The sequence below is a fragment of the Hylobates moloch genome, unplaced genomic scaffold (genome assembly GCF_009828535.3).
Source record: "Hylobates moloch isolate HMO894 unplaced genomic scaffold, HMol_V3 SCAFFOLD_6, whole genome shotgun sequence".
NCBI classification, from domain to species: Eukaryota; Metazoa; Chordata; class Mammalia; order Primates; family Hylobatidae; genus Hylobates; species Hylobates moloch.
This window is the reverse complement of record NW_026652281.1, coordinates 89,209,381-89,233,472: the sequence shown is the minus strand read 5'-3', so window position 1 is coordinate 89,233,472 and position 24,092 is coordinate 89,209,381. Positions and strand designations below refer to the sequence as shown.

The 24,092-nt window shown below is 35.9% G+C and overlaps 1 protein-coding gene across 6 annotated transcripts in view; it reads left to right on the top strand.

Annotated features, from left to right (window-relative positions):
* The window catches only part of RPGRIP1L (RPGRIP1 like), a 103,468-nt gene that overhangs the window by 62,039 nt on the left and 17,337 nt on the right, over window positions 1–24,092 (top strand). For all 6 annotated transcript variants that reach the window (XM_032157356.2, XM_058440989.1, XM_058440988.1 and 3 more), the window contains 4 exons: window positions 2,595–2,696; window positions 3,156–3,315; window positions 4,472–4,545; window positions 20,259–20,442. In XM_032157356.2, the coding sequence (XP_032013247.1) occupies window positions 2,595–2,696; window positions 3,156–3,315; window positions 4,472–4,545; window positions 20,259–20,442 (520 nt within the window). The remainder of the gene's footprint in view (window positions 1–2,594; window positions 2,697–3,155; window positions 3,316–4,471; window positions 4,546–20,258; window positions 20,443–24,092) is intronic.

The following is a 24,092-nucleotide window of genomic DNA, read 5'->3' as shown; positions in this document are numbered from 1 at the left end:
CTGATTTTTTCATAACAAATATTTGAAATAAATTATATAGGCATACTATTCCCTACCTGATTTAAATGGAAACAGGTGAATAAAGTATGTCTTTTCCCATTAAAATGATCGCTTTGTGTTTTGGCACTATATGTAAGTGTTAACTGTTCAAATTTTTTATCTAAACCCTTTTTTGGGCCCTTACCTCTCTCTAGCTTCTGCCCCAATCCTCTGCTCTTATTTTTTTTTTAAGTCTTCAAAAAATTGTCTAAATTCTGTCTCCTTCACTACACATTGTTTCTTGGACTCAGTTCATTCAAGCTTTTATCCTCATAAAACTACTCCTGCTAAGGTCACAGCGACTTTCTCTCTGCCATATGCAGTAGTCAATTCTCAGTGCCTGTCTTCGTCTCCCAGGAGCATTTGACACAGTGGAATATGGGCCTCTCTTGGCCTCTGGGACACCATGCCTTCCTAGCTTTCCTCCAATTTTACTGTTATACTTCTCACGCTCCTTGATCATATGTTTAAATGTCAACGTGCCTCTGCAGTCAATCCTCAGACCTCTTCTCAATCCATATCTACATTAAGAGATCTTATACAGTCCCATGGCTTTAAAAAAGCATCTATATGCTGACACTTTCATATTTATAATCTTTAGTCTAGACCTCACTGCTGAATTTCATATTCATTTTCTTACTACCTATTTAATGTGCAATGAATGTTTAATAGGAATTTAAACTTAACATGTCAGAAACCAAACTCCTGATTATACCAACCCTCTTCCAAGATTTTTGCCTTTTTCGCTGTTTCCCATTCTCTGTAAATGACATAATCATTCACTTGATTGCACAGGCATGAAATTTTGGAGGCATCCTCTTGACTCCTCTTTTTGTCTCACCCCCACACCCAGGTCATCCACAAAAGGTGTCAGCTGTACTTTAAAAATATATACTGTATTCAGATTTTTACCATTCTCTCTGGTGGACTTTTTAGAAAATATATCTTCTTTGTAATTCACATATAACTTACATAGTAAAGGACATCAATCTTAAGCACAGAGCTCAATGGATTTTTAAATATGTATACACCTATGTAACTACCACCCACATCAAAATATTCTGTCTCTCCAGAGCTTAAAATAATATCTGGCACATACAGAGCATTTAATATGTATGTGATAAATAATGAATTCAATAATTATAATTCAGTAGATGTTTTATCACTAGTATTTATGGAGTGCTTATTATGTGCTTTATATACATTGGACTCATTTAATCCTCACAACAACCCTATGTAGTTGATACTAGAATTATTCCCATTTAAAGATGGAGAAAGTGATGTTTAGAGAGGTTAAGTAACTTGTTCATGGCCCAAATATTAGAACTGGGATTTGAACACAGTAGCCTGATTCTTAAGTAAATGACCACTAACATTAAAAAGACATAAACATAGAGGTGTTTGTTGCAATATTAGTCATAATACCTAAAAACTGTGAACTAGTTAAATGTCCAACAGTAGTAAAATCGTTCATTAAGCCATGGCACACCCATCAATATAATATCCTGTTGTCATTTAAAATTATGTTTTTCTAAGTTTCATATCAGGAGAAAATATTTATGTTATGATATTAAATTTTTTAAATGTAACAGGATATATTGTATTTATAATGCAGTTATTACTGTGTAACCAAAATTTTTATTTCCATCAAAAATTAGCTTTAAAGAAATAGAAATCTAAGAAGTTTAATAGGTATTACCATTGAGTACTAGATTTATATTGATTTATTTTATATTTATCTTTTACATTTCCTATATTGGCCATGTTTACTTTTAAAAATAGTAAAAGTCATAAGCTGTATTTTAAAACTAAACATTAGTTTATTAACCCAGGAATAATAGTTAACTGTAAATTCATATTAGATGAAATAAAAAGATGACATTGCTTATAAGGAATACGTACCTATACTAGCATATGACATTTTAAAAATCACATGAGTAATTTATAATCATCATAGAAATATTAGAAAATACAAAGAAGAAAAAAAAACAGTGAAAATAAAAGTTAATGTTCCCAAATCTAAAACTCAGAGATACTGTTTGGATGAATTTCCTTTCATACTTCTTCCCATGGAAATACACACATATGTATGTTTGCTTGCTTGTTTGTATTTTAATCAAACATAGTACAACTATATATATTGTTCTGTAAGTAGCTTTTTTACTCAACACTATGTTATGTATTCTCTGTAATGTTAATAAACACAGATCTACATCATTTTTTTTCATAGTTACATAGAACTAAGGTATTTGGATATAGCATATTTTATTTAACTAATGCCCTACTGGGCATTTGCATTGCTCTCAGGTTTTTTTTTTTTTGCTATTGTAAACAGTGCTTCAATGAACTAGCAGTTCTTAAATTACATATATATTTATATTTTAAAGAATATAAATACCATTTTATTGAAATATACTAAGTAAATTCAGTGTCATATGAGTAACTGTTATATTTGCTGCCAATTTTTAGTAGTTCAATATGTATGTGATAGAATGATTTGGGATTTAGTAATAAATAAAAAATAACATACATGCATGTTTTCACATTAATATAAGGAGACTTCTCCTCCTCCTGAAGATAGGAAAGAAATTTCACCAGAGGTAGAGCATATACCAGAAATAGAAATTAATACGCCAACTGTTCCACATGTTCCCAAGGTATGCATTTGTGTTAAAATTATTTTGGAAGGTTTAATTTGTTTCTTAAATACTTTGTCTTATAAGTTTTGACATGACTCAGGAAGTCATAGCATTTCCCTTATTTTTATATATGACTTCCTTAGAATAGAAAGTCAAAAATATGACAAGGGTAACAGCTATAATTATACTGCTATTGGCAGGTAATATATGAATATGTGAATTAAAGTCTTAATGTAAAATTCATTTTGAGATTAATACATTTTTTATTCTTAGTACATATTCAGATTTCCATTTATCTATATATTATCATTTGTCTGTACAAATTGAAGTGGTTGTTTTCTGAGTCTCATACATATTACATATCTGTATATTTAAGTCTCAAATTTACATGCTTTATTATTCAACTGTTCCAGCAATAATGCTATAAAATGTGATCTAAGCGATAATAAATATACCAGTGTGCTTTGATTTCTTCAGGTTTCACAAGAAAGCAGTGTAGATGAGGTAAAAGAGAATACTGAGAAAATGCAGCAAGGAAAAGATGATGTGTCTTTACTATCTGAAGGTCAGCTTGTAGAACAAAGCTTGGCATCTTCTGAAGATGAAACAGAAATAACAGAGGACTTGGAGCCAGAAGGTGACTTTCTTATTTAAACTAACATTGTTTAGTTAACTCTGTGCTTTGTTTTGTCTGTTAGAGTATGCATCATAGAACATCTTCATTTAATGGTAGCATCTACTTCACGATACCTGTTTCTTGACAGAAATGATAGAATATAGTTCCATCTGCTTAGTTGTAGTTAGGTGGAATTGTTGTATCTCTTCTTATTTCAGCTTGGAGCTCCACAATAGAATACAAGTGTTATTGCTGACCATGTTCCCAATTTATGTTTTAAACAGTTTCATGTTCTCTTTGAGTTCAGTATTATTATCTGCATTAGTGTAGAGGTCTTGACTTTTTAAAAATTGAATTCCAGCCAAAAATGACCACTTACTGTATTTTTTAAAATCTGGTAAAAGCAAACAATCTGTAAGAATAGGAACGGGGAGGGGCAGAAGGGAAGAGATTACAGAGGGACCTGAGGAGACTTTTTGAGGTGATGGACATGTTCAGTATCTTAGCTGTGGTGTTGGTTTCACAGTTACACTTACGGCAAAGCATCTAATTTTAGCCAGGCATAGTGTTGCATGTCTGTGGTCCCAGCTACTTGGGAGGCTGAGAAGGGAAGATTACTTGAGCCTAGGACTTCGAGGCTGCAGTGTGCTGTGATGGTGCCTGTGAATAGCCACTGTACCCCAGCCTGGGTAACATAGCAAGAGCCTGTCTCTAAAAATAATTAAAGAGTGTGTGTGTGTGTGTATGTGTGTGTCAAATTTTGCAGTTTAATTGTATGTAGTTTATTGTCTGTCAGTTTTATTTCAACAAAGCAATAAAAATTTTAAAACTTTAAAATAATAAGAATAGCATTGACTTACATAACATTACTGGTCGGACTGTTAAAAAACATCTATTACCCTATGCTTCTCTTTTTAAAATTTTTTTCTTAAATTTCACAATAAGCTGTATTTTTATTGGCATTTCCTTTGCTTCTACCAAAATTAACCTTGAAATTTTTAGTCTTTTTTTTCCTAAAATGTAATGTGTCTGTAAACAAATTTGCTACTAAAAAAGATCTAGATATAATTACCATGTTTCTTAAGGTTATCTTATGGTGTGCGCTTGTTTCTGTTTTACAAGGTATAAGTAGAATTGGTTTAACTTGTGTAAATGTTACCCTTTTATTTTTTAACAGTTGAAGAGGACATGTCAGCTTCTGACAGTGATGACTGTATTATTCCAGGTCCTATCTCCAAGAATATCAAACAGGTCAGTAACTTGATGCCAACTAGAAATGTTCTGAAATAAGGCTGCCTTTCATTCACAGTACATATGTAGTCTTCATATATAAAAATCTTAAGGAAAACTATTTCTGGAAAAACTTTAATGTTTATCATAATCTTAACCGAGTAGTCATCTAGTACAAGAAATTTTTATTTATGGTTTCATTATGTAATGGGCTATAACATGTAAGTATTATTTTCACAAAGAGCACCTTAAATCTGTACCTCCAATAGTTACTTGCTAAAACTAGCTGACTTCTTGACTCCTTTTCAAGACTAGCATACCAAGATGTGTTGACGAAGATTTGAACTTTGAAGAATTCAAACTGTGAGATGCTCTTTGAAACTATAATAGTTTGCCTGTGTGAATTCATAGACTACTCTTACCTAGATATATCCACTGATAATATGTTACAGTTATTTCATTTCTGCCAAAACAAATGAAGCCTTCTTAGAAAGCAATTAATCTTGTGCCGGTATACTTTGCTTTTCTTAGAGCACATGGCTGAAAAGTAGTATGTAAATTGAAATTTTGAGAAGAGAATTATATTTTTTAAAATATATATGGGAAGTATACTGTTTACCAGAGTACTTTTTATTGTAAGAGGGAAAAAGTTTTTATAAAGTAAATGTAAGTAGAGTAAAAAGCTCTAGCTTTTTCTGTTCATCTACGTTAATTTTTCTTAAGTGATTTTACTTCTTTTGTAGAATTTTTACTTTATTGATAAGAATTGGAATATTTCTTTTAACTCTTCCTTCACACATTCTTAGCTTAATCTCTCTTTAAAACAAACCACAGACCAGGCACAGTGCTTCACACCTGAAGTCCCGACACTCTGGGAAGCCAAGGCAGGAGGATCACATGAGCCCAGGAGTTCAAGGCTGCAGTGAGCTATGACTGCACCACTGCACTGCAGTCTGGGTGACAGAGTGAGATTCTGTCTCTAAAAAAATACAGAAATAAAACAAAACAATAGAACAGAACATTTCAGTTGTTGTCACAGATTCCTTCATGAAATAGAGATATCCATCGTTTCTGTGCTTGATAAATACAAATAGAACATTTTATCTGTCCAAAGTTTCATTATCATTATTATATATTTATTAATTATAATAACAGCATCCAATCTATGAAAACTCCTACTTAGACCTACAATAGAACCATGTGTATGTTGGCAACGTGACTAGCATCTCAGTGAAGTTGTACATTGCTCTTAACTAAGGTAGAATAAACTTTAATTTAACAAAGAAGTTTAGCAAAATAAATAACTATTTCTCTAAATATTCAAATAATTCTAATGTACATATATAATTTTTCTTTCTAATAAACTGGATTTTTTTTCTCATTACCTAAGGGAAAATAATTTGTCTTACTTTGCTACAGCCTGATACGGTATTCACTACCATTCCAAAATTTGATTTCCTATAATGGTTTCAGATGCTATCTCAAATGTGAACATCATTTAAAGCAAGCAATTCTTCATGCTTCAGTTCCCATGGGCTTTAAAAAATTCTGTTTTCAGCAGCAGTCACTGACCAGCATCCTATGTTTCCTTAGTTTGTTTTGTGTTGCTAGAAAGGTATACCTGAGGCTGGGTAATTTACAAAGAAAAGTGGTTTATTTGGCTCACAGTTCTGCAGGCTGTACAAGAAGCATGGCACTGGCATCTGCATTTGGTGAGGGCCTCAAGCTGCTTCCACTTATGGCATAAGGATAAGGGGAGCCAGAGCATGTGTAGATCACATGGCAAGAGAGGAAGCAGGAGAGAGAGAGGTAAGAGTTGCCAGGTTCTTTATAACAGTCAGCTCTCAAGGGAACTAACAGAGTGAGGGCATTAATCTATTCATGTGGGATTTGCTCCCATGGCCCAAACACCTCCCACTAGACTCCACCTCCCCACACTACCACACTGCGGATTAAATTTTAACATGACTTCGGTGGAGACGAACAAACCATATTCATACCATAGCATATTGTTAACAGGTGAAATTTAATTTTGGTAAATTATATACCAAATATAGTAAAATGGTATCATCTGAAAGCCTGGGAACAAAACTCAAGAAATCATAATGGCTAATGGTATCATTTGAATGATGATGTCCCCTCCAAAATTCATGTTGAAACTTAATCCCCAATGCAACATTATTAAGAAATGTGGCCTTTAGGAGTTGATTAAGTCATGAGGACAGAGCTCTCGTGGATGGGATTAGCACCCTTTTGGAAGGGCTTGATATTGAAGAGAAGTTATCTTGCTCTTCTGCCATGTAAGAACACAGCATTCCTCCTCTGAAGAGGATGCAGCAACAAGGCACAATCTTGGAAACAGAGAGCAGCCCTCACTAAACACCAAACCTGCTGACACCTTGATCTTGGACTTCCCAGTCTCCAGAACTCTGAGAAATAAGTTTCTATTATTCATAAATTACCCAGTCAGTGATACTTTGTTGTAGCAGCACAAATGGACTAAGACAGTGAAATACAGGATTTTATATTGATTTTACCAGTTTTTGTGTGTACTACTTTAGCAAACCATTTAATATGAATAATAGAATCTTTCTCTTTAAAGATTGCAAAAGTGGTACAAAGAACTTCTATATATTCCTTACCTGGATTCACAAATTTTTAAGTCTTTACTCTATTTGTTTTATCATTTCTAGTCTCTCTCCTGTATATGCATATAGTGCACATACTTAGGTATTTACTTATAAACATACATTATTTCATACATAATTGTTATGAACCATTTGAGTGTTGCAGAAATCATGCCCCTTTAATTCTAAACACTTCAGAACAATTATATAATATTGTTATCTAATCTACGGTTTTCATTAGAATTTTGCCAGTTGTCCTAGTAATACCATTTATAGCATCTTATTCATATGGTCCAAGATCCAATCCAGATCACACATTGCATTTCGTTTTCATGCCTCTTTAGCCTCCATTAATCTGTAATGGTTCTTCAGGCTTTCTTGTAGTCTTTTATAACAGTGATACTCTTTAATATAGGCCATTTACATTGTAACATGTTCTTCATTGGATTTGTCTGGTGTTTCCTCAAGATCAGATTCCAGTTATGCATTTTGGTAGGAATACGGAAGCAATACTGTGTCCTCTTCATTGCATCATATCAGGAGGCAGAAAATGTCATTTTGCCTAATTATTGATGGTGTTAACTTTGGTTGAAGTGTTGTTTCATAAATCCTTTTGTAAGCTTAAAAATACTTGTGGTTCATTAGTTTTTTTCTTTTGTCTTCTCTTTAAGAACTGCTTCTGGTAAAAATCTCAGAACAGCGAAACATAGCTTTCATAGGAAGGAATGTATTACTGAATGCCTGTTATGTGCTAAGTACATCCTATGTTAATATTTCCTCACAACAATTCTTCATTTATTAGCATCCATTGTGTGTCAGGCAGGCATAAAAGAAGCAGTTCCTTCCCTCAAAGAATTCATATTCTGTAGGGGAAACACAATTAAAATGCATAGTGGTCTGCGCCAGGAGAATGGAATGCATGGGGTGCTATGGGAGCATTCAGAAGGGGTCCCTAAGTCAGCATGAGGGGCCTTCCCTTCATCAAGGATGACTTCCTAGAGTCAGTAAAGCTGGAGCCAGTGTTGAAGATGATTAGGAGTTCATGAAAAGGGTGAGAAAATCATAGGCCAAAGGAATGAAAAGCATGAGAATCTGAGAGAACATAGTGCATGGCTTGTTCTGGAATTCAGAATGGTTTCAGAATGGGCCAAGCCTATTATGGTATGCTTAGGGAGCCCAGGAGAATAGGCTGAAAAGGGAGGCATAATCCAGAGCATTGAGGCCTCTGAGATTTTTAAGGAATGGGGATAGAGGATCACTCATTCATTAAACAGATATATATGTAGTGAGCATTTGCTATGTTCCTAGCCTTGTTCTAGGGACTGGGAATAGATCCACGAATACAAAAAATTAAGCTCCTGATCCTAAGGAGTTTGCATGCTTGGATCACATTTTGAAAGATCATGCTGTCAATAATGTAAAAAACAGATTAGAGGCACAAACTAGTTAGAAAGGAATTAGATAACCCTACTCTATAGTTATCCCCACTTTTTAAAAAATTGCCTCTATTTTGTAATGTCACAAAATTAGGACTAGAAGTAGTGTCCTAGATAAGTATCATTTATGCCAGTTACACTGTGAATTTGAATTATCTGATGTACTGTGTAAGCAATTTAAGATCATTCAGTTTCTTTTCATGTTACAGAATCTGACAGTTCATAGTTATTTCTTAGAAATGTTGATCCTTAAAAGGAATCTAACAGATTTCCCGGTACTTCTACATATTACTTGGTTCTTTCTCTTTTCTTCATGTCTGTGATGTATAATTAATCATAGATTACTTCATTTTGTTTCATTTCATTTACAACATTTATGAGCTTCACTTTGTCAGTATGAAATGCTTGTCCCCTCCTTTCCTTTCCAAAGTGGCATAATTAGTGTTAGCATCTTTTTTAACAGGCTACATAAAGTTTAGTGGCTGGATTAAATCAAGTCATTAACATAATGTGCCACCCAATTTGCCCCTATCTCTCTTCGTTTCCCGGACATCAAAGTGCCACATAGCGCAAGTGTAATTGGGCCTTGCTGGCCTGTCAGATTCCGTCAGCCTGACAACTGCTGCTTTTACTAAAAAGCTTCTAGGCATGATAATTAATGGCAAGGGTGGGGGGACAGAAGTCTGAGAGATGTAAAACTTTGGACATTTCTCTATGAATATTTTATTAATTTGAATAATCAGAAGTTAACAGTATAAATTTGATGTATAATACATTGATTAAAAGCCTTGTTTCAGGTCCTCAAAATAGACATCAAAACTGAACATTTGCATCTGCCATGGCATTAAAAAAAATTAACCATCCGTCTTTTGCATTATTTCTAATTTTATCATTCAATAGTGCAGCTTTCATTTTTCACAGAAAAATGTATTGCCATGAACTTGCAGCTGTCTTAAAATGTGCCCACAGGTGAGAATGGGAAATTACAGGCTGAAAGAGCAATGGACTCTTCTGTGCAGTGCATATTTACATCATTCTCTTTCTCTGTTCCTACTCCTAGCAGTTTTGTGAAAACTGCCATATTCAACTGGACTAAATTGCAGTTCCACCTGGAAGCTAGGCTCTCTGAACAATCAGCTGGCATTTCCAGGTGATTACAGTAACGATGTTCAGCAAAATATGTTTAAAACTTTGAAAGGCACAATGCAGAAAGCAATTCACTCGCTTTAGAATTCGCATATGAAAAATTATTAAATCACTTAGGAATCAAATATGATATCTTATCAGTGGATAAAATAAGCCACTCTCAATGTTTTAAATGTGGAAGCTTAAGCTAGATAGAGAGTAGGTTTTAAAATATATTTTACTTGGCCAGGTGCAGTGGCTCACGCCTGTAATCCCAGCACTTTGGGAGGCTGAGGTGGGCAGATTACCTGAGGTCAGGAGTTCCAGACCAGCCCGACTAACTTGGTGAAACCCTGTCTCTACTAAAAATACAAAAATTAGCCGAGGGCACCTGTAATTCCAGCTACTCGGGAGGGGAGGCAGGACAGTCCTTGAGCCTGGGAGGCGGAGGTTGCAGTGAGCCGAGATTGCACCACTGCACTCCAGCCTGGGCAACAGAGCAAGACTGTCTCAAAAATAAATAAATAAAAATAAAATATATTTTATGTAAAACTGGAAATGTTGACATACACTCCTGGTAGAAATTGCTTTTAAAACTATTTTTTATGCTTTGCAATTTAACCAGCTCTTATTAATACACCATCAACATCTTTCGATAACAGTATACTCTGTTTCTTTCAACATACCCATAATATTCCATTATATGGCTACACTATATTTATTTAAATAAGCCCCTTTTGATGGACCCTTAAGTTTCTATCATTTTTTGCTAATACAAATATATCTGCTTAAAATGAACATTATTATATATAACAATGTTTGAAAATTCGTGTTTTCTCCTATTACACTCTTTGCCAAACTAATGAATAAATTAAAAAGAAACAAATGGGGCCAGATGTGGTGGCTGACACCTATAATCCTAACACTTTAGGAAGTCCAAGGCTAGAGGATTGTTTCAGGACAGCAATTCAGGACCAGCCTGGGCAATGTAGCAAGAACCCCATCTCTACAAAAACAATTTTTTTACATTGGCCAAGCCTGGTGACACATGCCTGTAGTCCTAGCTACTCTGAAGGCTGAGGTTAGAGGATCGCTTGAGCCCAGGAGTTCAGGGCTGCAGAGCTGTGATCATACCACTGCACTCCAGCCTGTGTGACAGAGGAGAACCTGTCTCTGCAACACACACACAAAAGAAATACAAAAAGGTCTATACATATATTTTTATTTGCACATACAGACATGACATTTAGGTTTATGTAAGCAAAGAAAATGTTTGGGAAAATGTACATCTGACAGCGTTAGCAGTGAATATCTCTAGGGCAGGAGTCAGCAAACAATGGCCCATGTGCCAAATCCAGCCCTCTACAGTTATTGGAACCCAGCCACCCATTCTTCTACATATTATCTATTGCTGCTTTCACTCTACAAGGGCAAAGTTGAATACCATATAGCTGCAATGCCAAAAACATTTGTATTTATCCTTTTACAGAAAAAAAAATTGCCACCTCCTGAGTTAGGTGGTAGAATGAAACAAGGAACTTTTATATTTGACATTTGGTAATTTATATTGTTGGATTATTTTTAATGGTGAGCATGGATTGACTCAAAAAAGGAAGTAGTTAGCTAATTCTGTACTAAAATGTTGAATAATAGCGAAAGAACAGTTTAACATGAATATTGTGAAAGCTTTTCTATAAAGATGTTAGAAGTCTCCATGGATGGAACATGAATCTTTTTTGGTTTAGAGCAATATTTCTCAAAGTGTGATCCCCAGAGTTCAGCATCAGCATCTGCATCACCTGAACGTTTGTAAGAGATGCAAATCCTTGGCCCCACCAGAGACCTAATGAATTAGAAGTTCTATGGAGTCCACCAATCCGTGTTTTATCAAATGATTCTGGGGTGTGCTAAAGTGCAAGAACCATAGCTTTAGAAAAAAGTGGTACTTTTCACCCTTGGCTGCACATGAGAATCGTCTGGAGAGCATTGTTAAATGCCAGGGCCCAGGCTCCACCCAGATAAGCTAAGTCAGAATTTTGTTTATAGCTCTCCTGGTGATTCTAATGTAGAGCCAAAATCAAGAACCACCGTACTACAACATCTGTTCTCAGTGATGGTGAAAGGAGAGTAGCATATCAAAATCACCTGAAATTGAGGGTGATTTTTTTTTTTTTTAAATTCTCCTTGCTTCACGTTGCTGCAATGTGTCATATCCCTCAGGTTTGTATTTATTTATGCACATTTATACACACACACACCGTTTTTATGGTGATGAAATAATACCAATGTATAATTATTTGGCATAATTCTTTGGAGATTAATTTGATATTAGGGCAGGAAAAAAAATAATCCAAATCACTGCATGGACATAGTAATTTATAGGGCATATAAGGACACCATGACAATGTTCTAAAAATAAGTACTCTTAAAGCTAGCACTGTTTTGATCCCTATCACTGAAGTTTGCAACATTTACCTTATGTGTTTAATATAGTACATTTTAACAGAACATGTTAGAAAAGATAGATTACTGCCACAGATGAAAACTGGGTGGTTTTCTTTTGTTTGTTAAAAACCTTATTACCTTGACAGCTTGACATTCTGGAGACATCACCTTTCTATGTACTTATTATTATGATTTTAAACAATCAACAGTTGTTAAACAGTTAAACAGTTATTATTTTAAACAATCAAAATGCTTTAATCAGAACTTGTATGAAGAGTGGATTTGATGCGCAGTATATGAGGAAGCTTTGGAGCTTGATGTGAAGGACTGAAGGGAACTTTTCTGAGTCTTTGAGAGGATGTCTCTGCCCATGCCCAGCCTGAAGAAGGGAACTTGTAAGAATCACCATTAATTAATATGCATTCCTACCCTACTTACATATGGCTCTGTCAATACCAGTGGTTGAGTCTGATTGTTTTAACCGACTGTTCTGAGCTTGTCTTAGAGCTCACCCCAATTAAAATTTGTACTCTTCAAGAGCATTGACATAGATCTTGGCCTTCTATTTCCATTTTGTCTCTGTTGTTCTGCTACAAAGTAACAAGTTCTACATACTGTGGCTCCTACAGGCAGGCTTTATTTGTATCTATGTACACACACACACACACACACACACACACACACACACATGCATACACACACACAGTATTTTTATAAATAATACCAATTTATAATTATCTGGAGATTAATTTGATAATACTTTATGGTTGAAATTCTCTTACCTATTACCCAGCAGTTCTGCTCCTAAGGGATTCATGCATGTATACAAGAAAACATAAAAGGATATTTAATGCAACATTGTTTGTAATAGCAAAAAATTGTAAACAACGTAACATAAAAGGATATTTAATGCAACATTGTAATAGCAAAAAATGGTAAACAGCATAATTGTTCATCAGCAGGTAGATTATATATGCAATATAAATAGGATTCTGTACAACAGTTAATATGAATAAATTGGATTTGAAAAATAAAAGTGATAAATCTCAAAAATATAGTATTGAGTATAAAAAAACAAATTGCAGAATGATTAATAAGAGTGCGATACCACTAATATAAAACCAAAAAACAGAAAACAGTACTATATGTTGTTTATAGATATACACACATGTAGTAGAAAATATAAAGGCATGTTTGGGAATGATACAACCAACTTCAAGGTAATGGTAACCATGGGGGAATGAGGAAGGGAGGGGAAAGGATTTGGCAGCTGGTAGCTTTACCTGTATCTGAAATATTTTATTTCTTCAAAAACAACAATAAAAAGACTTAAGTTGGTTATAGAAAAATGGTAACATCTGTTTGAGATGGCTGACTACTTGAATATGCCAAATTATTTTCTGTACTTTCTCATGTTTGAAATGTTTTATAGTAAAAAATTAAAGAAATGCCTATTCATTTTAGAAACTTGGAATGAAATTAAGCTCACCTGTAATCTCACCATAATTAGATTTAAATGTAACTGACTGAAACAAGTTGCAAGACCTTTATCGTAGGTCATTCTCGATTATGCAGTACTATTTTTAAGGGTTGTCAGGTTGAATTAGTTTTCAGAAGCCCAACAATTCAACTCCAGTATGGCTGCCTGTGGTGGCTGAAACCAGAGGAAGAATTCAGCACAATCCTGTGAAGTAGGACGTGAAAATTTTAAGCATGCCAATAATAAGCCTAAGTAAACACTTTAGATCACATAGAAAAATATGATCCAAAATATGAATTATCATCAATCAGGAAGCAATAGTGGAATTGAGCCAAAATCATGAGAGCTATAATATTTTTTTAGAGTAATACAAGCTGTCATCACATTTCTAGATCATTTAATCACATAACATATAGTGTCCATCTATACAGACAACTAAAAATAAGTTGCATGGAGTTCTGATTTGAATGACTTCTGTTCATCACAATAAAAAAAAAATTTTTTTTTTTTTTTGGAGAGACAGGGTCTCACTCTGTCACCCAGGGTGGAGTACAGTAGTGCAGTCTCGGCTCACTGAAACCTGTGCCTCCCATGTTCAAGTGATTCTCCTGCCTCAGCCTCCCGAGTAGCTGGGATTACAGGCATGCACCACCACACCTGGCTAATTTTTGTATCTTTAGTAGAGACGGGGTTTCACCTTGTTGGCCAGGCTGGTCTTGAAGTCATGGTCTCAAGTGATCCACTTGCCTCGGCCTCCCAAAGTGCTGGGATTACAGGCATGAGCCCCCGCAGCCAGCCCACAATCAAAATTTATAAATGTTCTTTTTACATGCTGATACTGACATCTTGCTAACTGAGGACGCTAATAGGGTAATTGGTGAACAAGAAAAAAAGAACTGAGAAGAAGCATCTTAACCTGGTAACAAAAATTTATACACGTAGAGGGGAAACAAAACAGGAAAAGTCTAAAGCCTATGCTGTCTGGCCAATTTCCTGTATCAAAGGATGCTGGTAGCCTGCAGAGGAATGACCTGTCATGTTGCTCTAGTAATTCTGAACAACCATTATTATTCATCTCTTTAAAAGCCTTTGCTTCAATTACTGTCATTTGAATCAGTGTATTATTTAGGACCTCTTCCAATTCACCTGATTGAAACTTTTTCCCATTTTCTTATGATGAAAAATTTCAAACATGCAGAAAAGTAGAAATAATAGTACCCTACCACCTAGATTCAACAATATTCACCTGTCTTGAGATAGTCTTATTTCATTAAAATCTATAACAGCAAGAGTTCTGTATATTTGTTGGCAGTTAATAATAACCACTCCCCAAAACATAATAGCACATAATTTCCTTTTTTTTTTTTAGGTGGAGTCTCGCTCTGTCACCCAGGCTGAAGTGCAGTGGTGTGATCTCAGCTCACTGCAACCTCCACCTGCCGGGTTCAAGTGATTCTTCTGCCTCAGCCTCCCGAGTACCAGGCGCGTGCCACCACGCCCGGCTAATTTTTTGTATTTTTAATAGAAACAGGGTTTCACCGTGTTAGCCAGGATGGTCTCGATCTCCTGACCTCATGATCTGCCTGCCTCAGCCTCCCAAAGTGCTAGGATTACAGGCATGAGCCAGTGCGCCCAGCCATAATAAATATTTTTTAAATGAGAAGGCAATAATACCTGCCGTTTCACATAGTTCTGGCAATAAATAAAAGATATTCTAGGCTGGGCACTGTGGTTCACACCTGTGATCCTGGCACTCTGAGAGAGGTCAAGGTGGGAGGATTGCTTGAGGCCAGGAGTTTGCGACCAGTCAGGGCAACATAGTGAGACCCTATCTCTACAAAAAACTTAAAAAATATCTGGGTATGTTGGCATGCTCCTCTAGTCCCAGCTACTCAGGGCTGAGATGGGAGGATCACTCGAGCCTGGGAGATTGAGGCTGCAGTGAGTCGTCATCTTGCCACTGCACTTCAGCCTGGACAACAAAGCAAGACCCGGAAGAAAAATTAAAAAAGATATTCTGAATATATAAAAGATATACAGTCTCCACTATTTCATTAAATATTTATTGACAGCCTATGTTGGGGAGGATGTGAAGTAGCAAAAAAAGAGTAAGATATTGGTCCTGCCCTCCTGAAGCCCAGAGTCTATAGACAGAGGCAAATATGTGAACAGTTCCATGTAGTACAATGTGATGGAGAAGTGCAGTAAGGGCCCAGAGGAGGAAACAACCAACTTACTCTTGGAGATCAGTATTGCTGTCGTAAAGGAGAGGATATGTGGTTCAGGGCCTCACAGGAGTGGAATTCTGATGGAAAAGATTTCACACAATAAATAACAGATGCAAAAACTGAGCAATATAAAACAGCACACCACGAGTTTAAAGGAGTGGCTAGAGTGTAAGGCAATAGGAATATTTTCAGGCAGAAAGATGATATTTGATTGGGTTTTAGGAAGAGAATTCTGCTACAATAAGGAGAATGGTTGGGACTGCAGACAAGAGATTAGAGACGAGTGCCTCACCTCTCTGTGTCATGAGAGTAGATCCACTCATTTATTGTGTACTACATAATGCAATGAGCAATCTAATAGTCCCTACCGTCACTGAGCTTACAGCCTCATAACGTTCATCAATTGGCTACCAGTTCGCTCTCAAATCTCTTACATCAATTCCTTCTATTTTCTCCCTCCTTGTTCTGTCAAATTTCTACCTTCTGATAACTAGGAAGCTATTGTATTAGTTACCCCCATGAGAACTTAGTATTTTCTCTAGAGATAAAAAATGGAAAAGAAACAACATCTTATTTTTCTTTATATCCCCAACAGTTAAAACAATGTCTGAAATATATGCTTTCAACAATTCAGTGAATCATTGAGATTTTTTTTTTTTTTGAGACAGGGTCTCCCTCTGTCACCCAGGCTAGAGTGCATAGAGTGCAGTGGCTCGATCATGGCTCACTACAGCCTCAACCTCTCAGGCTCAAGCGATCCTCCAACCTCAGCCTCCCAGGTAGCTGGGACCACAGGCACATGCCACTCCAAGGCCTGGCTAAGTGTGTGGTTTTTGTTTTGTTTTATTTTTTGGAGAGACATGTTTTCACCGTGTTGCTCAGGCTGGTCTCCAACTCCTGGGCTCCTGGGCTCCTGGGCTTAAGCGATCTGCCCTCCTCGGCCTCCCAAAGTGCTGGGATTTGCAAGCATGAGCCACTGCACCTGGCCAACTGTGGAGATATTTAGGAAGTAAAATGAGCAGGAATGGGTGACCTTTAGGATATAGTGGGTGTGAAAAAAAATGGAAAGGCAAGGATGCTGCTATGTCTCCTGGTTGTAGGGGAGTAGGTGGATGGTGATGTCATCAGCTGAGGTAGGAAATAACACAGTATGAATAGGATTGGGGGAGAGGAGAGGGAATGAGTTCATTTCTGACATGTTGAGATGAAGTTGTCTATTATGCATTTAATGTGCTTTTTAATCTTCAGATTTTTCTTTTTTTTTGAGACAGAGTCTAGCACTGTCGCAGTGGCACGATCTCGGCTCACTGCAACTTCCGCCTCCCGGGTTCCAGCGATTTTCCTGCCTCAGCCTCCCAAGTAACTGGGATTACAGGCGCCCGCCACCACACCCAGCTAATTTTTTGTAATTTTAGCAGAGACAGGGTTTCACTATGTTGGCCATGCTGGTCCCAAACTCCTGACCTTGTGATCCACCTGCCTCAGCCTCCCAAAGTGCTGGGATTACAGGCATGAGTCACTGTGCCCGGCCAATCTTCAGATCTATATACAAAATCTAGTTGAACTTTTTTTTTTGAGATGGAGTCTTGCACTGTCTCCCAGGCTGGAGTGCAGTGTCACAATCTCAGCTCACTGCAAGCTCCCCGCCCCAGGTTCACGCCATTCCCCTGCCTCAGCCTCCCGAGTAGCAAGGACTACAGGCACCTGCCACCACACCCGACTGATTTTTTGTATTTTTAATAGAGACGGGGTTTCACCGTGTTAGCCAGGATGGTCTGGATCTCCTGACCTCGTGATCCGCCCACCTCGGCCTCTCAAAGTGCTGGGATTACAGGCGTGAGCCACTGCACCCGGCCTAGTTGAACTTTTTAATCAGAGGGGCTTGAACACAACCAGAATTGTTCCAGCGTTGAAAAATAAATTGTCTAGCATCATTTGTCAAAAATTATGTTTGGAAAATTCTTTAGTTAGAGCTTACTTTCTTAGATAAAAGCTGCTTAAAATGTACCCCTTTTAGGATTTATTTTAAGTTGATTCATGTAGCATTAAATTAATGAAGAAACAATAACTGATCATTTCTGCTAGGTATATTGGTCAGAGAATTAAAAAGGACATTTGATCGAAGTAATGGCAGTAGTGTAGAGATACACACACACACACACACACAAAAAGACCAGAAATAATAGACATCATAAAAAGAATTTAAAATTCTTTTATTTTTTGATAATACAGTGAGTTTCTTTTTTGTTGTTTTGGTGTTTGGGGTTTTGTTATTTTGTTTTTGTGTTTTGGCTGGGATCCAAGTGAATAGTTTTATCTAGGATTGTATTTTAAACTTTAAAGAGTTGCATGTAGTCTTATTTGACAGTGTAAATTGGTTCTTACAATAATGCCAGTTTTCATATGGGAATTATATAGCTAATATATTATTAATAAAATAACCACTTAGATAAATTTGATTCTCCTGCTATTTACAAGTTCATTTACTTCTTCATTAGGTTCTGTGATAAACAATTTTAAATTCCTATTTTCACAGAGTAGAAATAAGTATGTATAGCACTTTTTTCTTTTTATAGCTATTTTCCTTTAATTCTTTTGTGCAGAAACATAAATGTTTTATAAGATGCTATTGCTATAATAATTCTAAGTTTGTCAAATTCCAACTTATGTAGAAGACTTAACTACACATTATGCTATACTTGGACCAGAATTATAAAATATATGTATTACAGTATTTTCACCACCACGATACATTTTAAGAAAAAAAAATACCATTTAAAATATTTTCTTTACCATGTAGTCTTCAGCGAGCAGAGAAGGGGTTTTCTGAAGTGAGATTAGACAATAGAGCCAACTTCATTTTTTATGCACGTGAACGGAAAGGGCTTGAGGTTATTAGTTGAAACCGAGTAACCTTTCCAGGCTTTCATCTCTTTCTTTTCAAATTTGAATATGAAAAGCATATTCAAGTCAAAGACCATCACTTTAATGACATTTGGCAGTCATTTGATTTATTAGGTTTTAGAAAAAATTTTCCTTTAAATATTTCATCATACTATGCTAATCCTAGTAATATTGCCAGCTGCAGCCTTGTACCTGTATTAGTGGAGACAGAATGGTGTGGAATTTTCTCTGTCATCCTAGTAAAATTTCCATGAATCTACTGAATAATAAAATAACCTTATTGAAATATTCAGATTTGGGTTTTTAGTTAAAGTGTCTTAGAATACATAATAAAAGAAAATGTCTTTTGAAAGAAGGGGGTAAAATTACTTCATCAAATATTGAGGGGGTTTGACAGCAATGGAAATTCTTCTTTATGGGAATATTTTTACAATAGGATACTTATGCTTTTCAATTTGATTAATTGTATTATATGCTTTGAAATACCTAAGTAACCACTATGGTGAATTTACACACTGATTTAAATTTAATAATGAATTCCTAAAAGCTGGTCATATAAACAGGTCTTATTTTCAGGTTTTTCTAATTATTATTTGAAGTTATATAATTTATAGCATGTCTCTGAAGTTAGTAAAATAGGATTTTGATACTAAAGGACAAACTTTAACTTGTAAAAAAACAGATTTAACCAAGGAGTTATCTTGTTGTGATACAATTTCTAATCCTAGTCTATTAATTATTTGAAATCATTACTCAAAGAAACATTTGTAATTCCCGTGATAATGTCTATGACACCAAAATCTATTAAGCAAGGATTGAAGTGAAAATTAAACAAACACCATTTTGGTTGTTAATTTTGTAAAAATAAAATTAAAAATAAATTATGAGAAAATGTTGTTCAAATTAGACATAAAATTGTTTCTTTTGCTTGAAAATGTATTATTTATTGAACAAAATATATTATGACATAATATGAGAGAATGAACTGTAGTTTCTGCTCTAGTTAATATTGATTCATATAGCTGCATATATTAGCATAATACCTATAAAGTGTTCAACAGGCTTTGATCTCTGAATAACTGAAACTTTCTCAGGTACTGTAGATTAAGTAAAAGCAGTGATAAACATGTACTTCATTACATAGTTTGAAACAAGGCCAACTTGTCAGTCTGAAAGCAATTGGAGATGAAGATCTCATAATCTTCACTCCTGATAGACTACTAGTGGGGTATTTATAGACTCAAATGTAAATCAGGAGACTATTGCCATGACACTGTTAACTTCAAACCCTGGGGCATTAGAATCTCATTCTCTCTCTCTGTCGTGAATAATCTATCATGTGTAACATACAGTAGTGTACATTGCATTCAAGAAAAGAAGCCCATTGGCCTTCGTGTTTTATTTAAAATTGATAGTGGAAAGTAATAGTGGATCTTTTTGTTCAATTATTTTATTTCTTTGTGGTTTTTTGTTTATGCTCTTTAAACAGCCATCGGAAAAAATTCGGATTGAGATCATAGCTCTAAGCCTTAATGATTCTCAAGTAACCATGGATGACACTATCCAACGGCTGTTCATTGAGTGCCGATTCTACAGTCTTCCTGCTGAAGAGACACCCGTGTCGCTTCCAAAACCCAAGAGTGGGCAGTGGGTCTACTATAACTATAGCAATGGTATGTATGATTCATTTGTAATTTAGACTTTTATATTTGTCTTTTTTATTTATGAAAGAAGCAGAAAGAACAGAGAAAAAGTTTATTTCTCTAGTGTTCACATAAATTCATGGAAGTCTTGTCAGAATTTATTAATAAAAGTCAAACCAGTAGCATAAAGATTAAGAAAATAAAGTTAGGCCAGGCACAGTGGCTCGCACGTGTAATCCTAGCACTTTGGGAGACCAAGACGGGTGGATCGCTTGAGCTCTGGAGTTCCAGACCAGCCTGGGCTACATGTAGAGAAACCTTGTCTCTACAAAAAAATTACAAAAATTAGCCGGGCATGCTGTTGCACTCCTGTAGTCCCAGCTACTTGGGAGGCTGAGGCAGGAGGATTACTTGAGCCTGGGAGGGTGAGCCTGCAGTGAGCTATGATCTTGCCACTGCACTGTTGCTTGAGTGACAAAGTGAGACCCTGTCTCAAAAAAGAAAAGAAAGTTGAAGTAATACCAAAGTTAACAGAAAACAAAACAAAACAATGTGAAAAAATATTCCTAAGATGGTCCTGCTATGTAATAGTTCAATAGAAAAATGTCAACTAGGTCTATAATTAGGAATTTAATTTAAATATATGATATTTCAAAGAAATATCTTTCAAAGAAGTTGTTTTTCAATCATATGATTCAAAGCTTTCCATGTCCTATTTATTGTCTACCTTTCTGATCAATGTCATCACATGGATGTTTTTACAATACGTGTATATATCTCTTTCAGTGTCTTGATGTTCAAGATTTTAATTGAGTAAAGCGTAAGTTCTTACTACACCTTTCATCATATAGCACACACATCCATTCATAGCAGCAGGCAGGTTTTTTGTCTTAGGGCTTGATCTAGCAGCCAGTTGACATGTAAGTTTACTGGACCAGCACAGACCCAATAGACACCCTATAAATTCTGAGATCAATCAACTTTATTGTGTGATTGTTAGTATATAATTGGAGAGGAATAAAAAATAATATCAGGCTACCATGACCCTAAGCTAAAACAGCTTAGTATGTTCTCCTAGAGCTCTACATTAAAACAAACCATAAAAATGGAGTGTTGTGTTATTTTTAGCAAAATAGGCCATCTAATGCTAGTTCATCACTACTGTTTTTTTCCTCACTAATCTTAGAAATTGCATTTTAATCAACATGTATAACCATGCTGTTGTATCAGCAGGATTACAAATGCTCAGTTACCTTTTTTTTTCCCCATCTGGCATTTTTAGAAATATATTCATTCCTCAAGACAGTAATCTTAAGTATCCAGAGATCTGGCCTAGTGGTCTAGTCCTCCCTTTATCCCCAATTTTTACTATTATGTGAACTAAGGCAACATGTTTAAATTTCATGATTCCTTGTTTTCTTATTTGAAAAGTAAGGTGCTTTCTAAGATCCACTCCAGCTTAAATTCTACAATAACAGGTGTGTTGTTAAGAAATCACATGTGAAATAAGTAGTGTGGACAGGACAAGAATCTGATTCCTCCTTCATTTCATGCACTTGATATAAAGAAAACATTTCCAAAAGTATTTTCTCAGGCTTCTTGGAAATCCTCAGTTGCAGAGTACCAGAAAAGAAAACCATATCAAAATATTAATAATGAAAGAACTGTTCATTCAACTAATTTTAAGAAAGATACCCCAAGAAAAATGACAAACTCTTTGGCTTTTGTATTATTCTTTGTAAAGGTCAGCAGTAGAGTATTTGGTTGGACTGGCAGCAACATTATTTTTTAGAGAGTAATTGTGTATTGAGAAACTTGGCCATGTCAAGGAGTAGATGTTTCCATTTGCTTGAAGAGCAATGCAAATCTTTCTTCAGCTCAAACTGTGATATATGCTCAAATGGCCCAAATTTTGTGCATTCTCACATGGTTACTTCTAGGTCTGTTTGGGTGTTTTGTTAGTTTTGCTTTTTTTGTTTGTTTGTTTGTTTGTTTGTTTTGTGAGGCAGGGTCTGGCGCTATTGCCCAGGCTGGAGTGCAGTGGCATGATCTTGGCTTACTGCAACCTCCACTTCCTGGGTTTAAGCGATCCTTTCACTTCAGCCCCCCAAGTAGCTGGGATTACAGGGACATGCAGCCACACCCAGCTAATTTTTGTATTTTTGGTAGAGACGAGATTTCGCCATGTTGCCGAAGCTGATCTCAAACTCCTGACCTCAAGTGGTCCACCTGCCTCAGCCTCCCAATGTGCTGGTATTACAGGTGCGAGCCACCATGCCCAGCCTGGTTGTGCATTTTGGTTTGTTTTTTCCCTTTACTGCAGGATATTTTATTGTCTAATTGGTATGTTAACAGTTACTTATGTTTCTAATGAATTAATCATTTGATAGCAGCAAGAAAACCAGTAATCTATTAGAAATGAATTCAGTAAAAGTGTTTACTATACCTTTTTTTAGCTTCTTTTCCTATCTAATGAAATTTGACTGTGTAGAATTTTCAAAATTAATTGAAAATAATTTTAAGGATATTTTTCTGGGAGGAGGGGAAAAGAACGTACTCCATGCTTAGAAGCAAACTAATGCTGTTTTTTATCTGTTATATCTGAAAAAATGAGCTCCTAGGTCATCAGCAAATTTGAGAAATAATTAATATTAACCTTGTTGAATGCTTTATTTTTCATTTAAGTATGACACAATGAAAATGTTTATTTTAAAATTATTATATTTGCATCTCCATTGCAGGGCGATCTCCTTGAGTCTTTGGTTAATAAGTAACTATCTCGCGTAATTATTGTAATGATTTACCATTCACTTGTTACCTGATACAGAAGGTCAATATAATGTAGACTTACATCTTCCAAATCTCATTAAATATTAATGAAAGTAATTTTATTTCCAAACTGACTTTTTAATTCAAATGGATAATTTAGAGGACAATTAGTACATGCTGTCTCTTGTTTGAACACCATGCGGTAGAGAGGTTAGCTGAACCTAGCAATGATTTTACCCTGTGACTTGAGTCTGTACAAAAGAGACTTGAATGTTCAGGCCCAAATTAGGTACGTAAAATGAGAGATGCAGACTAGTGATCCCCTAGATTATTCATAATTGAATTCAGTCTTTATTAAGAGGTGTTAAAACCAGTGTAACCTACACACAAAAAAATATATATCTCCTGGCTGGGCGTGATGGCTCACACCTGTAATCCGAGCACTTTGGAAGGCTGAGGTGGGCAGATCATGAGGTTGGGAGTTCGAGACCAGCCTAGCCAACATGGTGAAACCCTGCCTCTACTAAAAATACAAAAATCGTCCTGGCACAGTGGCTCACACCTGTAATCCCAGCACTTTGGGAGGCCGAGGTGGGCAGATCACGAGTTTGAGACCGGCCTGACCAAAATGGTGAAACCCCATCTCTACTAAAAATACAAAAACTAGATGGGCATGGTGGCAGGCGCCTGTAATCCCAGCTACTCAGGAGGCTGAGGCAGGAGAATCGCTTGAACCCAGGAGGCGGGGGTTCAGTGAGCCAAGATCGCGCCACTGCACTCCAGCCTGGGTGACAAAGTGAGACTCCGTCTCAAAAAAAAAAAAATATATATATATATATATATATATATATATCTTCTTAGGAATACGAACACTGAAAAACTAAAATTGAATTTACTTGCCAGATAGTGGT